A 19824-nucleotide genomic window follows, 5' to 3' on the forward strand; every position below is an offset into this window, starting at 1 on the left:
TGAAGTACTAACTGCTCTAAAAAGCAAGAATGTCCGGGGGAAATAGGGGTTCATTATACATTAAACTTATGTGCGAAGTGATCCCCTTTCTGCTCTAAATTCTAAATGTATTTGTTTATTTTTTCCACTAATTTTTTTAGGGTAACATACAGGATCACCTAAAACAATAGAATCTTTAGTTTTTTTTTTTTTTGATTGGCTGCTATAAAGTCATTTATTGCTACAATTAAAGTTTGAAAATTAGATTTGAAAACCAATATTTTATTAAGGGAATTTTATAAAACAATCACAAACCACATTAATTTTAAACAAAAGTTTTTTATTTTCAAAATAAACATAGTTGTTTTAAAGTTACCAGCTGACAGCGGCTGTTAGCTTATAACTATAAGTGCTACTATTTCTAAATTGTTTACTTTCTCTGAAAATGGGTTAAAATTTTGAGGGGGAGCCTAATCAAAGACTGTTGGCACCAAAAGAGAAATCAACATAGAATTATCATTTTAATGCATAAAAATAAACATTCTTTTACTTATTATTTGGGGTACAAAAAGTATTTAGAAAAAAATATTTGAGATATGTCATGTTGTAGTTTTATTTTTAAGACAACAAAAAAACGAATGGACCAGTTTGTTTTGTACCCCAAACAATAAGTGAGATTGATGTTTTTTCTCATTGTTTTCCAAATTTTTTGACAAAATTCCTCAGAGGAGTGGTACCGAGCTTTTTAGTATCGCAGGGATAAAAGAAAACAAATCTGAAGCAAAATGGCCTTTTCATAGCGTTAACATTTTTACCATTACTTTCCTAAAAACTCTTCAATTATATCATACAGATTAATATTTATTAAAGCAGGTGAAAGGATATTCAGTTGCGAACAAAATAGTGATATTTTGAGGACTTAGTGTTTTGGCTTTTAAAATATGATTATTTTAGTAGAACTATCTTGAAATCTTCAAATATTCAAAGTATTTTTATGATCAGTTGTCTACTTTAATAATCATGTATGTAAATTTACTTATGAGCAAAGAAGTAGGGGCTTAATCTTAATATTTAGTAATAAATTAAGTAAATTTAGTAATATTTAGTAATAATAAAAAAAGAAAGGAAAGAACAATTTATGCAAATTTCATTTTTATGAGAAAAGAAGGGGCAGTTTGAACATAACTGACAATAATAACAAAGAAAGGAATTTTTTTCACTTTTGATGTACTCCAAAATATTCTCTTATTAGTAGTAGTATTGTTAGTATAATATCGCCCTTTTGGTGGGGTATTAGAAGACATCACCCCCCCCTCCCCCGGCGCAGAGGACAAAAGTCCCTCAATGGGGTCACCTGTTGACCATGGGTGGCAACCCGTAATGCCTAAGGAGGGAATCTGGTTGAACAGACCATGTTCAAGTTCCTATTAGGACATGAGATGCAACATGCACCACTTTGGACCTTACTTGGGCTAAGATAGGTGGTTGGATAGGCCTGATTCAATCAATCAGTTGGTCATGACTAGCACTAAATCAGACAAACACAACCAGAAAATATGTTCACACTCCCCACATTAGACAATAAACTGATTCAGTAAATAATGGCTGAAGGGCCAATCAACTTGCTGAAGAATGGATAAAACAAAGCTGGAAAACTAACATTTTTTTTCTAGAAATGAGGTCATTAGAAAAGATTTAAGAAACATGGGTGCTTGAATCCATCAGCAGGATGAGTAAACTTCTCCTGTATCCTTGTTGTGTTGGGGCGAATCCCCTCCCCCCAACACTTACAATATAGGGCTCCGAGGCAGGTGGGGTGCAGAAGAAATGAAAAATCTAAAATATGTAAATGTCAAATAAAAAGCCTAAAACAAACCCACTGAAGTTTCAGATAAATCTAGTTCAGATTCAGAAACAGAATCCCAAAACTGAAATCTAAATCACAATCTTCCTTATTTTATAATTATAGAACCAACCGAAGGAGAACTGATAACAAAAGTGTCTCCCTTCAAAATAGAGAAAATATTTTCAAACATCAAACCTAAAATAGTCAAGAAACTAAATAATGACACACTACTAGTGGAAGTAGAAAGCCGAAAACATAATAGAAATCTTCAAATGGAAACTTTTTAACAACCAAAAAGTAAAAATCTATCCCCCCACACACACACACAAAATGCTGAATGCATGTAAAGGAGTGATCAGGAGTTCAGAATTATCCATGTGCTCCTTGGAAGAAATCAAAAGTATCTTGAGAAACCAAAATGTTATTGATGTAAAAAGAATCCAAATTAAAAGATATTGTGACACTGTTGATACAAACTCTTACATATTATCTTTTAACACCCACCAAATCTTAACCATAAAATATAAATACCATCAAAGAACAAACTACAGGGTGGCCACAAAGTCACGCACCAATGTTAATTAAAAAAGTTAAAAAATTAAAAAAGTTATAGTAGTAACATTTATTCAAATTCAAAGTTCTTTACAAGGATTACAATTGCTCGATATGTTCGCCGTTTGCAGCTATGCACGAGCCAATACGAAATTCAAAGTTCCTGTAGACACGATTCAGTAAATCAGCATCACCATCAATTTGAAGACAAGCATCAATAATACGACTCTTCAGATGATCCAAATCACGAATCTTCGTTGAATAAACAATTTGCTTAATGTGACCCCAGAAATAAGTAAATTATATTAATAAAAAATAAATATTAACATTGGTGCATGACTTTGTGGCCACCCTGTATACCAAAACATTACTTGAATATACCCAGCGAAAATCAACTCCGCAAGCATCTAAAAATTTAAATTTTATATACAGCATTAAATAACCCAAAGAATAATGTTAAAAATACAGAAAGGAGCATGTTCCTTTTTTTTTTTTTTTTTTTTTGCTTCAGCTAGGGAACAGAGGGCCATTTTTAATCCAACAGTGGAAAAGCAAGTAAATAGGGACTTATTTTAGAATAATGTTGGAAATGTGTTGAATTTTTCAACAGGTTATTTTAAAATGTAGATTAAGTGAGGGAAAAGAAGCAGCTTTTTTTTCTTCTAATGAGTAAGTAAAGCCATGTTGAAAATCTGCTTAATCTTGTGGGATTGTGTAAATACATAACTATTTGAAAATAACATTCCCCCCCCCGCCTCATTCTCTTTACTTTATCATATGTCATTTTAAAAAAACATTTGCAAATATTTCACTCGTTTGCAATGAAGACTTTTTATAATAAAAACATTAAAAGATTTTATAATTTGAACTGTTTAGATTGTATTATTTTGGTATATTTGCTTTTTCGATTTATCTTTACAAATTATTGCTTATTTTTGATAAAGGCTTATCTGTGGGACAATGACAAGGCAGTTGTTGAGTGGTTGAGAGATCAGATGGATGACGACGGTCTGCATAATGCAATTGCAGAGAACATCAAATGTTTACAAAGAGACCACGTCATTCAACAAGTCAGAAGGTGAGTTCAGTATGGAGAACGTCATGTTTATTCAAGTATTTATAATTAAGTTATAAAGTAAATATATTTCAGACAGTATTAAAACCCTTAGGCTACGCTGACTGTTAATTTTTTAACACTTAGTTTTCTATTACAATCAACTGCAACAATGGTGTCTTCAAGGATTGTGGAATTCTTCATTGCCCTAACTGCATTAATCAATGAATGAAACTCATGGTTGAATGTTTGTATTGTTTTTTGATACAAAATTCTTTTTCAAAAACCTTAGACTTGATTTTATGTGATGTGAAAAAATTCACACCCATCGTAGGCAATGTGTACAAAAATACCATCGTAACCCAAGGGTTAAAAACATTACATTGCTGATTTTTTTTTTTAATAGTGTTCAATATATTTGTAAATAAACTTATATATTTCGAAAAATGTTTTTTCATTTATATATTTTTGGTATGGAAAATTTTTTAACTTTGTTAATTCTGCAAAGTTTACAAAACTTGAAAAAAACTTTTGTTTAATATCCATCTATTAACAATTAAAAAGCAGTGATGCGCACCTATAAAATTGCTTTTATAAAAACTGCACCCCCCCCCCCCCCAAAAAAAAAAACTAACAAATCAAACTGTTTCTACATTACTATTATTTTTTCATCAAGTAATACAAACAAACTATAAATCTTCATATCTACAACACTTTACAATTGTCTATGTTCCTAATACTTTAATTCCTATACAATACTTTGACTATTTACTAGATGTATGATTTGTCGGGGTGGGAGGTCAATATCAGTATGCGTGACATATTGAGGATGGTGATGGTGGTAGTCACTATCGGTATGCATGACGTATCAGGATGGTGATGGTCAGTATCAGTGTGTGTAATGCGTCAGGATGGTAGTCAGTACCGGTATGCATGACATGTCGGGGTGGTGGTCAATATCTGCATGCGTGACATGTCGGGGTGGTGGTCAATATCTGCATGCGTGACATATCGGGGTGGTGGTCAGTATCGGTATGCATGACATGTTGGGGGTGGTGGTGGTCAGTATTGGTACGCATGACATGTTGGGTGGTGGTGGTGGTTAGTATCGGCATGTGTAATGTGTTAAGGGTGGTGATCAGTATCTGTAGGTGTAACCTGTCATGGAGTCGGTATTGGACGTTCTCAAATAGATTTGTGGCTTCGATTGTAAAGAAATGTTTTAAAAGAACATTCAGAGTGTTTGCAAATAAAGTTACCATTTGATAGAGATTAGCAAGATTTCATAAATAAGTGTCAGATGTCAGTTATGATAAAAATAAGCACATTTTTTACCATTTCACACTGTTATTGCTGAATAAAACTATACTTACATCATTCAATCAAAATCCTTGTTGCCATGGTGACTAACCAGAAAGATGACCGTTTATGGGTTGGCTTATTATTAATAGAATTTATTTCTGTGTTATTCTTTCACTACATCACATCTTAGTTGTCCTTCTTCCCATCACCAATGCATTCAATGTGCAAATAAGCAAGCTAGATTATTAGTTTTAGTATTATATAGATACTTCTTTTGCAAATCAATATTTCTTGAGATTTAAACTGTTTCTGTTTACTTGTATTTTAATTGAAGAACATGCTCTCTGGCAAGGTTAAAAGGGAAGAGGGAAAAGATGACTGGATGTGAATGACAGAAAAGGGGAAAAAAAAAAAATTTCTAAGTCCTAGATTAGTTCACAACTGGGAGTGAAGTTCTCAACCCATGAATATGGGCTCTTAGACCAGGATAAGTAAAAGTCTCTTGTTCTCTCCTTTTTTCTCTATTTATTTGCCCCCTCATGGAGGGAAATTAAACAAGTTCTGTTTTAATGTGGGGAAAACCTAGTTCTACAAGAGGGAGAATTCGGCATTAGCACAAAAAGAGAAATTATCTTTTTATAGAAGAATTTCTTATTCAATGACCAAGGACAGGAAAGATGAAGTAATGTCATCTCTATGTAAAACTCCAAATAAAGGACCAAGAATTCAGCGACAAATAATATTAGAGTTGTTTATCTTCATTCATTCAATCAGAAAAAAACTTGTTCAAATGAGTTTGATTTCAGCTTTTAGAGTAGTTCAGTCTCATGTGGACAATCAAGAGTAGTTATGATCAAAACAAAGATATGAAAGTATATCATCATGATTGTCAATGTGTACACCCATCATGCAACAAAAGGACAATTAAAGTGGACATGCTACAAAACAAATGAAAATTGATGAAATATTAATTTTTATTTATTTATTTTTCAGCTTGATTCAAGATAATCCGGAAGTCGCCATGGATTCCATCATCCACATTACGCAACACATGAACCAAAGTCAACGTGCTGAAATCTCTCGTGTTCTTGCCAGTTTGGATACCTAAACAGTGATGCTGACTAGGCTATTACCTTCATTCTCATCATATATCCCCCCTCCCCCGCTTCCATTCTCCTCTTCATTGTCGCGATTTGAATGTTGACACTGCCAAAGTGCTTTAAACCTAAGAGGGAGGGTCACAAATCTTTTTTGTTCTCTAATAAATATCTCTCCCTTCCTGTCAAGCCAATCCACAATTCTCATGCAATTCTCAGATATTAAGAAAAGTTTAGTTAAATATGTCTGACAAGGAAATAATTTATTTTCTCAACCTTAATTACATACAAATGAATTGTTTTATAATGAAATGTATTGGGTATTAAATTTGGTATTAAATCTGCCATAAAACAGATAATGATGATCTAAAATGCCATTTAGTTGACGACGTTGTTCAAAATCTGTGGGAAAAAAGAGAATCCCAAAATTATGTGGACATTATTATATTCTTTTGACCTAGACATTTTTTTTTTTCAAATGTATAAACCAGAGACTTCATAAAAAACTTTTTTCTTGTTCATCAAATTCCGTCAAATGTCCATGTAATCGCTTATATATTTTGGAGTTCGTTTTAGAGTTTTTAAGGTCTATAAAAGTGTTACCATATTTTGTTTTATTTTGTAAATTTTAGTTAAAAATTTAACAAAAAATAATTTAAAAAGTTTGGCTTTCTATACTGACAAAGGAATTTGTACAAGTGATTCTTGGTAAAGAAATGTAAAAATTGTTAAGTCAAGTTTGTGTTCCTTTGTGCACTAACATCATTGGGGAATAGTATGAACATCAAATTTGACTAAAATACAATGAATCATTTGATCTGAGGAATGTTTTATGGCAGCAAATAATTCATAAAAGATTTTGATTTTGTATATAAAAAAAAATCAAATGGTTGTATCTATCAAACAATGATACTGTTAATGTATGCTCCCCTATTTCCCTAGAAATGGATAAATTAGTAACTTGTTTTGAACTAATCATATAAAATAGTTTACAATGGGTATTGTTTATTTTGGGAATTAAATGATCTCAAAATGGTTGATAAATCAATGTACAAATAGAATTTGAATTTTGGATAAATTTGTCACCAATTTGATGCTTATATCTTCCCTAAAATGAATTAAATTATCCGTGTTGAAAGTTCAGCTTCTGCCACCACCACTCTCACATCAGTTTTAATCAGTTTTCTTGGATATCTGTCTATGGAAGCAATTACATTTACAAAAACAATTGATAAAAAAGGAAAAAAATAATCTCTTTAATATTAAATGCTGATATTAGGTGTTTGACTTTTTTTAAGTACTTTTCTTTATGAAAATGTGAAACTGGATAAAAATGAATACCACGATCTCAACACTTAAATTCAGAAATTGTTTTAATGAATTCTTTTTAGAAGACAAAACAAAATGAAGGATTTTTTAATTTTCAATGAAAAATTTAATTTCAAATAAATCAACTTTGGATTTTATTTAATTGTTTGGCATTTAATATCTGTAGAAATTACAGTAGGTTGTTTTGTATTAAATTAATAAGTTTCTACTAATATCGTTATTTTAATTGTATGCACTGTGTCAAAGTCTGTTGCAGATTTTGAGACCAGACAAATTGCCCATGTTCTGTTGAGGTGTGCTACTCAGTGTGCATTTTATTGCTGTTGCATATTCTTACACTTGCAAACCGTGCGCTTGAACTTTTTCTTTCAAAAGCTGGCTTGGCCAGTCACAGTATATGGCTTGCTAATCAAAATATCCAATATCTCTCCTATAACTCTTGTGGATTAGTTAAGTGCACGCAGAACATTTGAAAAATCATCAATAGTATGAACAATTTTTAGCTTCTTAGGAAGTAATTGTATCTATCAAAAAAATTAATGTTCTAATATATATATATATATATATATAAAAATATAAATTTTAGATAAAATGTTTTGAATTTTTGTTTAGACTATTGTATAAAGAAAGGAAAAGTGATAAGAATCTTGTTTTGTTAATATTGATTCTGGGATAAATTGGTTTTGGAACAATTGTAAAAATACTTTTGCTATTAATTTTTTTTTTTTAATTAGCTAAAAAGCTACATTTATACAATCTAAGTTATTGTATACCCAAATTTAGTGCAATCAGCATTATAAGGGTAGAGCATATATAAGTAATCATCTGAGCAAATGTCTCATGTTAACAGAAAAATATATCAGTGCTCGATCACAAGTCGTACAAGATGCAATATTTATTATTTTACTTAAAAATGTATATTTAAATAAAATATATCAAGTACCAAATTAGTTTTTTATATAGATTTTATAAATCCTATATATTAAATCCGACAATGCTGTATACTATGAAAAATATTGCATTTATGAAGAATTTCACAAACTAGCAATATGTGAAAACTTATCATCGACAAGTAAATTACGCTCTTCTGTAATGGATTATTATCTTTAAACATTTAAGAGAAATTTCTAATGTTTATAAAAAATAACTTTTCTTCTTTGTTTAATGAAAAAAAATATCTGTGTCATTTCAATATAAATAAAATATTAATACATTACGTAAAATCCCCAACATTTATGTGTAATGTTTTGTTTAAATGATCCTCGCAGGAATATTTCTACCATTCTTAAACAATACTTTAACATGGAAATTGGAATATAATATTCAAATTAAAATGCATCCAGAAAAAAAAATTAAATAATATAAGGAATTTGATTTTTTTATTATTATTATTATTATAAATCATTAAAACTTTTAGGCTTAACTACTTTATTATATTATTGGCTTGAAACTGTTGATTGGTGTAACAAGAGAAGACATTGTGTACCAATTTAATATGAATACTGATGATCAATATAGTAATGCCTTTGCTTTTTGTGTGTGGGGTGGTGAATTCACACTCATAGTTTAACTTTGCTATTTTATATACTTTTTAAGAAATTTCTTTATGTAGATTAAAAAAATTATTTTTTAATTTATTTCTGAAATTAAATCTTTTTAATGATTTTTTTTTTTTTTAAAATGTTTAGATAAGTGAAATGTACAAGATTAGTCTAATTTTAAGAATTCCCAGGGTCGAGAGTGTAATATGATTTAGTGCTTTTCCCCTCTCCCTCCTACAACTCTGTACATTCCTCCCCCAACAAGTATTCAAAGCTTGACCATTTTAAGAACATGTCATTGATATGTAATTATTTACAGATGTCTAAGATAATATGGAAAAATGAGCTGATTTGTAAATTATAAAAAAAGTTTATTTTATATTTTGTCAAAGATTATTTCATTATTGGATTTAATTTAAAAAAAATGATTAGAATGGGATGGAAAAAAATAAGCACATTTTTCAATCATTTGATATGCGTCCATTTAAAAAAATATTTTTTCAATGTTCACTGAAACCGACTTATTAAACAATACAATAAAGAATATCCCCTACACACAGTCACTCACTAATATGCAATATTGTTTGAATCCTCAGTTTACTGAAATTACATTTTGAATGAAAATCCAACAAAATAAATGGATAATGATAAAATAGATACAAATTAAATTTTCTATTTCATCTTTATTATGAAATTTAATGAGAATTTTATTTTGATAATAAAGATTAAATATAAAATTTCTAGATTTTGTTATTTTGTGTTTATTATCGGTTTCCACTTATTTTGCAGGCATACATAAAAACAAATGTGTGTGTGTGTGTGTGTGTGTATTATATATATATATATATATATATATAAACTTGAAATTGCAAAAAATAAAAGCAGTGTAAACCCACCACCAAAAAAAAAACAAAAAAAAAACACAGAATATGTAACATTTTTTATTAAATCCTACAATCCTCAATTTGCTGTATTTAAACTTAGTTCAACGTTCCAAAGCTTTTAATTTGTAGGTAAACTTGACCTTCACAAAAAATCTCTGATAAAAATTTAAAACATTTTTATTTTATATATTTTATTTTTCATAATTCATATTTTATTTTTTTCTTTCATTTTTCAAGAAGTTGACTCTGAACTTATGTTTTTTTTTTTTTTTTTTTTTTTTTTTTCCAATTCTAAAAATGTATTTTTTTTTTTTTTTGTTACATAAAATCGAAATGGATATTTTTAAGATTTACCCATTTAATGACCAACCAAGAAAAATTGCATTTCAAACTTAAGCGTGACTGACCAGTGAATGGACATACAGACAGGAACTCTTATAGCTATGCTTTGACATTAAAAAAAATAATAATAATAATTTGACATAATAAAAAAAAAAACTTAACTGATGTACCATTAATTTTTTTTAATTGATTGTGATCATTTTATATAAGATTTTTTTTTTTCAAGTCATTTTTTTCTATAAAAAGAAAAACTGGAGTAAATCTTCTGTGATGAGATTATTAGTAAAATAAATAAAAATATTCTTTGTTCATTTTTGTATGCAATGTGTTCACTTCAGTTGAACACATAACTCTGTATCTTATATGTAATAAACCCGGTCACATACCATAATATGCATTTTTCTTTGCATATTACAAAAAAATTTTTTTTTATTTTTATAACCTTTCTTTTATGAAAATCAGACTTGAATTAAAAGTGAATTTATGAAAGGCCCAAATCACCTTTTTTGTTTTTCTCCAGTTCTTTTAAGCACTTTTCCAGTCTAAACTTACTCAACCAACTGTAACAATGGGGATATACATGTTTATCATCAATACCATACCCTCATCTTATTCACTTGTTCTTTTTATTGCTTTTTCTTTTCCTTCTTTTGCTGGTTGTAGTTAAATCTGTAATAAATGTTCTCTTTGCATATATTCCCCGTTCCCAATGATCATTATAATATATGTAAAGACTACTATCGATACAGTAGGTGTATCAGAATTTTTGTAGGAATTTTTGACACCCCTAACACGAAACTGCGAATAAAATATAAAAACCTTGTAATTTCTTTTTTAAAAGTGGGTTGTTTATTTTCTTTATAGATTATACTTCCAAAATAAACTAATAAAGTTGTTTTAAAAGTAATAGAAATATTTTATTTTTTATTTTTTAAAAAACAGTAATGAAATTAATTGAATTTTACGAGCTCAGTATTTTTCAATTTTTAAACTTTAAAAATCTATCAAAATTTTTCTATTGATTCAATTTTTACGATATTTTCAAGGTCAATGTGAAATTTTATGCTCTTTCCAATAAACCGAATATAATATTTTAGACAAACGTTTTCTTTTTCAATTCACGTGCCTCCCATTTGCAAGTGTCTATTAAAAAGTAAATAATTAATTTACTCACCAAAGTTTTATATATCACAAATTGAAGATAAATGATCAATAAATAATATATTCAAATTTAAAACAAAAAAAAAGTAGTGATTTTTAGAAATTTATCTGTAAAGTCCAAAGTTTAAAACTTTTTTTTTTTAAAAGAAAACACGTTGTTTGTTTTTTTTTTTTTTTTGTTTTTTTAATGAAACCTTGGTCCTTGCTCCTTTAATTGAAATAAAAAAAAAATTAGGACTTGAATTACATTTTTCGAGGAGTTATAAGCTTGGAAAGACGGGGTGGAATTATTCAATATTTTTCACAAAATTTCTGACACACCTATCGATACAGTTAAAAACATTTAAAAAAAAAAAAAATTTTTTTTTTTTTTTTTTTTTAAAAATTCTTTTTCACCCCCAAACAAAACATTGTTACTTGAAATGAAAGGGGCTACTGTTTAGGAACATTTTTAACAAGAGACTGTGGGGAGTTAAGCTGTGAGATGTTTGTTTAAACTTAAACTTCTGCAGGTTAGTACAATCAAAGAAGCACAAGACAGAGAGAATTCCAAAGTCTAGCAGTCCAAGGGAAGAAACTATCAGAGAAGTCTTTCCAGCATCTAGAAACCATAACAGTTAGAGGGTGAGATTTTGCTGTTTGATGGGTTAATCAAAGGTATGTGCATTGAGGGCATAGGTGCTATGAGTTTATCAGAGTGCATTCAGATGCTAAACTTCTGACCGACCAACAATATGGATTTAGACAAGCCCGTTCCACGGCAGACATCCTCACTGTAATCTCTGAACGCATATACCATTCACTGGACAAAGCGGGAGAGGGCAGAGCGGTAGCTCTAGATATATCTAAGGCTTTTGACAGGGTATGGCATGAGGGTCTCCTCAGGAAGATTAGATCTTACGGTATCACTGGTAGAATACTTAACATAATTAAATCCTTCTTAGATAAGAGAAAAATCCAGGTTGTTCTCGACGGTCGTACGTCTAAACAATATAATATAAATGCGGGAGTGCCCCAGGGATCTATCCTTGGTCCTCTGCTGTTCCTGATATTCATAAATGACCTCCCCGACAAAATTGCCTCTGAGATGGGTATATATGCTGATGACACCACACTCTATAGCAGGCACGACAGGAAAACAAATGAACATATATCTAAAGTAATGGCAGAAACACTAGAGGATGACCTCCAATCTGTAGTGGAATGGGGACAAAAATGGATGGTAACGTTCAATGCCACCAAGACAAAACTGGTTTCATTCAATAATTACAAGAAACCTTCTCTACCACCTATAGCAATGGCCAACAACTCTTTAGCTGAGAGTACGTCTTTCAAGCTCCTTGGCCTAACGTTCACAGGAAACATGAGTTGGAACAATTACATCGAGGGCATTGCCAGGGCCGCTGCGAGGAAGGTGGGCTCTCTCTACCGTGCTAGAAAACTTCTAACACCGAAAGTATCCTGTACCTCTATAAGGCCACTATTCGCCCATGTATGGAGTATTGCTGTCATATTTGGGCCGGTGCATCGGCTACTAGTCTCTCGCTCCTTGACAGGGTTCAAAAGAGTCGCAAATCTGATAGGCCCTAATAGGCATCAAAACTTCAGCCTCTGTCCCATCGTCGAAACGTTGCATCCCTCTGCCTGTTCTATAAGTATTATAATGGTGAATGCTCTGAAGAACTGCAGGCACTTGTGCCCCCACGACGTGAACACCCTCGACAGACCCGACAAGCTGCAAAATCCCACCCCCACACTGTAGAGATCCCTAGATGTAAAAGATCTTTCTACTCCAGTAGTTTCTTCCCCAGAACTGCTAGACTTTGGAATTCCATTCCAGGTCACTGCTTCCCCAACTGTACTGACATGCATAAGTTCAAGTGCAACGTGAACCAACATCTCGCTGCCCTAATCCCTACATAGTACCCCAGTAGATGTTTCCCCTGATAGTAGCCCCCTACATTAAAGTGGCAATGTGCCTTGTTTGGGGTGAAAATGTAATAAAAAAAAAAAAAAAATTCCATTAAACTATTTGTAAAACAGGCACAGGGATACAACATTATAGTGACGAGGCAGAGGTTGGAGATTGGCTGATAATAGATTTGAGACTCGTTTTTAAACCCTGTCTAAAAGTGAGAGACTAATGATAAGTGCACCACTGTATGCTCATAGACAAAAATGTATCACACTGTCTAGTGAAAGCAGCAATTATCTGCTTTTGATTCACAAGCAGACAGAGTAAGCGTCAAAGGTCGAGTTAAAGATGTGGATCAAGGGAGAAAAAATTATTTACATGTTTTTATGTCAGCGGCAAAACATTTTCCATATTTATAATTTGCTTGTTTGAATGTTTTCATATTAAAGGTTTTAAAGGATAAAAGGATGTGCGACTGAAACCAGAAGTAGTGGGCAGAGATGAATAGATGAAGTAGTAATAGTAGGAGAATAAGATGATATAAAAATACATGACCTAAACAAAGAAAAATAGGAATGCAGTAAAACTGGAAGAGAGAAAAAAAGAATTTTCTTACATTAACATAGTAGGTTATCTACTATGTAATTAAAAGTGAAACCAAACAATTCATATGATAAAATAATAGAATTAAAACCTATTTTTTCTTTCATTAATCAGGAATTTTCAAAAACCCTGCTATTTTAGTAATATGAAAATGGGCCATTGTTCAGGAGAGATGATATAATATTGTACATTATTTGGTCCATATACGAGTCTAATTTTTCATGAATAAATGTTTGTAGAAAGTAAATAAATACAGAAAAATTGCAGAATTGAAAAAAAAACGCAAATTTGAAATGTTTGAGTAATTTTGCTTTCGATTTTCATTATCAAATAAAAAACAAGATAAAAATTTTTATGAAACAAATTAGATGAGTCTTCTCATCTTCATTGTTATTGGCACATTTTTGTTCTGCCCTTTAGCAAAATTCTGCTAACAATCGAGCCATAAGTTTGTAAAATCTTAAAACAATAACAAAAACTCACCATAATTAAAAGGAATTATATTTTTACATTTTATGTTTTGTAATTATTTATTTTTTTCCGTTTAAAATAAAAAAAGGACGATACATTTATTTTCTGTTTGAAAAAAAAAACCCCAAAAAACGACTAATTTAGTTTTCACTGCATTTGTACTGTCAGGTATAAAAAAAAATCATCTTCACACAACAATTATTAATCGATATTTTCATACCCCTCCCCCAAATTTGACAAGTTAATAACAAATGAGGTAATTGTCTGTATTTGTGAGATGAGGTGTTTTCATTGATTGAGGTTGTCGGACTGACTTCCTCATTTTGGTTGTTATAGTCACAACGTTTCAGCCGTTTTGCCCTCCGGCCTTCATCAGGTGTTTTATATCGAACTGGGGAACTGTTTGTTAGGAGTCTCAGAACCAAACCCTTTATTATTATTATTATTATTATGGGGGTACCGTGTTCGGACTTCAGCTAGGCTCTGGGACATAGTTGCTGATTCTCTGTTTTGAATGTTACTTTTCATTGCCTTCGTTCAGGATTGAACTCAGCACCTTTGGGTAACTGTAAACTTTGATACAACGTCTAGGACCACTCGGCCATATGTCACTAGGACTAATGAAGGCAATGAAAAGTAACATTCAAAACAGAGAATCAGCAACTATGTCCCAGAGCCTAGCTGGAGTCCAAACACGGTACCCCCATAATAATAATAATAATAATAAAGGGTTTGGTTTGAGACTCCTAACAAACGGTTCTTCAGTTCGATAGAAAACACCTGGTGAAGGCCGGAGGGCAAAACGGCCGAAACGTTGTGACTATAACAACCAAGATGAGGAAGTCAGTCCGACAACCTCAATCAAATTAAATGAGCTTTTATTGTTTTTACTTTTGTGGTGAGTTTATGTCCAGTGGATTTTTTGCAAGTGAACTTTTGTCCTCCAGTTTAACTGGGATCTTCATCTTAGAGTGCTGATGGCATTTTAACTATTGCGCTCTGTGTAAACATGATTATGATTAGGTCATCTTAAAAGCAATAAAATAAAAAATAAATCGACAAAAAAAAAATATTGCTCTTAAAGGAATGGTTAGAATCTTAAAAGATCTCTTGGCTGGAATGTATGAGATAAAAAAGAAAATGTAATAATTGCAATATTAGGATAAGTTGAAGCGAAATCTCAACATACCAAATTCTAGAATTGCAGAAAATTTTAACATTAATTATTCAATTCATTAATCAAACTATTTAATGAAATTATTCCAACGTTTAGTTAGTTAAGCATAAACTTTAATTGTTTAACATAATATAAAAAAAAAATGAATGTGATGTATCCGCACATAAATATATATCACAAATCTGACAAAATGAACAAAATTCCAAAAGAAATTGCAACTGTCTATGATAGGTTGAAAGAAAACATAGCATAAAACAAAATAAAGACACTAACGATGGGCAATTTTAGAGATACATTTTCATCATATATATATATATATATATATACACTAGCAGGCTGCCTGGTCATAAAATGCACTTAAATATGATTTTAATTCATGCAGATGTCATTATTATAGAGCTAATTTCCTATTACATTGTACCCAATATATAATAGCGATTAAATAAAATAAAATGACTTAGATTCCATCAGCTAGAATCAGCACCAAAACATTTAGCACTCTAACCTTAATCGTTATAGTTTGAAACGTTATGTTGTAAAATTTTTGATATATCTAAGAGGGTATATTTCCCAAAAATTGGAAAAAATGAGTCCTAGAAAATGACCACTAAAACAGAACCACGCTCTACTTATAAACATTAGTTTTATTGCATTAACATCTAAGAAACTACAAGCATTATATATATAATATTAATGCTTTTAATAGTTTTCATAGTTATCAAACATTCACAAAAAATCTTCATTTGTGCATAACACTACAGTACAGCTGAAAAGAAAATGATGAAATGCGTTCAATATTCATTTAATTAATAAGGCATTTAATTTTATGTTCTTTTTTCTTTTTATCATAACAATCAAAAGGGTAACATTGTTTAAACTCTTTTTTGAATTATATATATATATATATATATATATATATAATGAACATCTCTGAGCTATTATGTGCGTCAGGTTGGTCCAGGTCATGAAGATGGGATCTAACATTAGAACAGGGTGCTGGACACTGAAACAAGGGAGCTGCCCATCGACATCTAGCTTCTATGTAGCCCATCACCATGTACATGGAATCAAAGCTGTAGCCGCAGCTCAAGTTGTGGATGAAAAGCCAATCCTGAAAAGTGCTGGAACCACCAATGCTTTGGTGACCAGGTCTGAATTGACTGGCAGTGACGACGAGCCCAGTTGGTATTTGTTCATATAATTGTCTCTTTTATGTGTGGAACCATAACGACGGCCTACAAATTTCTAGTTGACACAGGTGCAGCCATCAGCATGATACCAACCACTAACAGATTTGCCTTAAAATAAACTGCCATTTTAATATTGAGCAGCCAATGTTCCCATCTTAGAAACTTATAGGAACAATGAACTGACTGATCATTAACTTCAAGTGGTTGTTCACTGTGGCAAATGTTAAAACAACTTTGCTTGGTGCTAATTTCTTAGCACACTACAACCTGACTGTCCACATCATAAAGACAAAAACCCTTTTGGACAACACATCAATGAAAGTTACAGGGACCCCATTGTATCTAAACACAATGGGGATTAGTGTTGTAACCCAGCACAACCCACACTATACAGAAATCATGAACCAGTACAAGGACCTTACCCAACCTATTAAGTCTACTGATGCAGGTGAACATCAGATCCAACACCACATCAAGACCATTAGACAACCAGCATATTCATGGTTACAACGATTCCATCCATATAAATTGGCAAAAACATTTAAAGAATGTTAGCGGATAACACCATCTGTCTCTTGGACAGTCTCTATGCCTCACCACTGCATCCAAATCTGATAAGCAATTCAGGATTTGTGTGGACTACCAGAAGCTTAATGCATCCACAGTGCCCAAGCCCAACCAATATCCTGTCTCATACATCCATGACTTTGCCTCAGGCCTGTAGGGGGTGCACATCTTATCAAAAATTGATCAAACTAAGGTGTATTATCAAGTTCCAGTTGCTCTGGAGGCTATCCCAAAGACAGCAATCACAACCCCCTTTGGACTGCTTGAATTTCTAAAAATGTCCTTCAAACTTTGCAACACAGCTCAGATATTTCAAAAGTTGATGGATAAAGTCCTGTGTGGCCTACCATATGTCTACGCATACACTGATGACATCCTAGTAGTCAGCAGAAATGTTGATACGTATGAACACACTGTGAAGAAGTGTTCCAACATCTAGTACATTAGTCTCCAAATCAATCTGAACGAGTGAGAATCACAAAACTATTTTGGATACCACACACACACTCATGGAATTATTCCAATGTCTGATAAGATAAGAAACATGCAGGATTTCCCAATACCCACATCTATAAAGCAATTGCGATGCTTAATGGGGACGGTAAATTTTTACTGCAGATTCATCTATGGATTCTCAAACGCCTCACCTCCTTGAACAATCTCCAGAGTCAAAACAAAACCATCTCCTTAGATGGCAACCAAGACAAGGCATTACAAGCAGCGAAAACCTCTGTAGTGAACTTTTCTAAGTATACTCATCTGTATGAATACATGTACGAATACATACAGACTAGTATATAACTTACAACAGATGCCTCAAACACTGGAGTGGCAGCTGTGGTAAAACAAGTTTGTTGATCAGTGCAAACTTATTGCATTCTTCTCCGCTAGGCTATCACCAGCTTAGTTCAGATACAGCACTTTTTCCAAAGAACTTTTGGCCATATACTTCCTCATAAAACACTTCTAATGTCTACTGGAAGGCCGAAATTTCACTGACTACAATTTCATTGAATACAATTTGACCAGCTACAAATGATTGACAACTTCCTTGTTACACAGCACGCACAAAAATACACAGTTTGTCCTTTTGACTACTATACACTCTTTAACCCTTATCATTGAGTGGCCTATCGGCCTTGATAAGTGGTGACGCCTATGTAAAAAAAAAAAAAAAAGCTTCTGGACTATACCTCACACTTCATGTCTGTTATCAATTATGTCAAAGACTTGCTGTCATGGCGTCTTTTGTAAATAAAGCCTGTATTCTTTAGCTTTCATTCTTTCTTATCCATTCTGTATCACAATCATCCTCTCGAATTAAACTCCCAACATAACAATATCCAACGTTTTTTAACTGTTCATTTTGTAAGCTGGATGCTATTGCCGTTACCTTGTTACCATGTGTCCACTTTCTTAGTTGTACGATTGATGGCACCTATCTATCAACCAGATCCAATATAACTCGCCTTTCTTCACTAAACATGAATTTGCATAAATGAACACTTATTAATTGAAAATAACTTTTATATTCTTATAAAATCTTATATTTTGCTTCAAAATTTCGATTTTTTTCTATTCAATTTTTTTAATGGAATCGCTTTAGATCAGACATGAAGCTCTTTTTTTTTTTTTTTTACATAGGCGTCACCACTTATCAAGGCCGATAGGCCACTCAAGGATAAGGGTTAAAGAGTGTATAGTAGTCAAAAGGACAATATAGTAATCGATAGTAATGGAAGTTCGGTAAATTTGTTAACTTAAGTGGAACGGCTCTTCAGAAACTTGTTCACGTTGGACTTGAAGACAACCATATTATAGAAAGTTGGAAAGCAGGAAAACGGAAGACAATTCCACAGGCGTGCAGTTCTAAGAAAGAAGCTTTGATCATGGAATCTATGTTTAGGTTTAGGTACAGATAAAGAGTGGGGAAAATTATTGATAATGTTTTCAGCTAGTCTAGTGTTTCTTGTGAAAGTTTGGCGAGGGGGGGGACCATAGATTGAAGCTCAGTTGAACACTTTCCATGAAAATAACGATAAAGCAGAGACAAACTCGCAACATCTCTTCTGTGAGACAGAGGTTGCAGTGAAGAGAAAAGGACATCTCCCACCAGGCCACAAAGTCTATTTTGAACCCTATCAAGGCAGGACAAGTCTTTTCTAGCAGCTCCTGCCCATATGTGGCAACAGTACTCCATCCTTGGACGTATCTGGCTCTTATATAGATAGAGAATTGCATCAGCAGTGAGATATCTGCTGGATCGATAGAAGGATCCGACCATTTTTCCAGCAGCCTTGGCAACAGATTTGATGTACGTATTCCATTTAAGATCAGGAGTAAAGGTCAAGCCCAGAAGCCTGTCAAAACTTAAGGCCTCCCCAAGACGAGAGCCATTCATTTTAATTGATGCCAGATGGGGATCAGAATGTTGATGATGTAAAGATAGAAGCTTGGTTTTGGATGCATTAAAAGTAACCAGCCACTCCTTTCCCCATTGTACAACATGATCAAGATCAGAGGAGAGAGAATCGGAGAGAACTTGGTCGTTTACTGTCTTAGATGTGTTACCATAGATGGCAGTGTCATCAGCAAAACTGTCTGCGAATGATGTAAGGATGTGATTTGGAAGATCATTAATGTAGATCAGGAAAAGAGTTGGGCCCAGGATCGACCCCTGAGGGACTCCAGCATTTATACTGTGAGCTTCTGATTTTTGCCCATCAACTACTACTCTTATGAACCTATCAGAGAGAAATGATTTAATAATTGAGAAGACATTTCCAGCAATACCATAGCTGGAGATTTTGTGAA

At 32.3% G+C, this 19824-nt stretch overlaps 1 protein-coding gene across 7 annotated transcripts in view; it reads left to right on the plus strand.

Annotated features, from left to right (window-relative positions):
* The window catches only part of LOC145247998 (acetyl-CoA carboxylase-like), a 248546-nt gene extending 242109 nt beyond the window's left edge, over positions 1-6437 (plus strand). For all 7 annotated transcript variants that reach the window (XM_080109676.1, XM_080109675.1, XM_080109673.1 and 4 more), the window contains 2 exons: positions 3322-3455; positions 5727-6437. In XM_080109676.1, coding sequence (XP_079965802.1) covers positions 3322-3455; positions 5727-5841 — 249 coding nt within the window. In that variant the 3' untranslated portion in view covers positions 5842-6437. The remainder of the gene's footprint in view (positions 1-3321; positions 3456-5726) is intronic.
* Positions 6438-19824: the final 13387 nt, after the last annotated feature.

The sequence above is a fragment of the Euprymna scolopes genome, chromosome 26, assembly GCF_053919585.1.
Source record: "Euprymna scolopes isolate OS-2025 chromosome 26, ASM5391958v1, whole genome shotgun sequence".
In the NCBI taxonomy this organism is placed as follows: Eukaryota; Metazoa; Mollusca; class Cephalopoda; order Sepiida; family Sepiolidae; genus Euprymna; species Euprymna scolopes.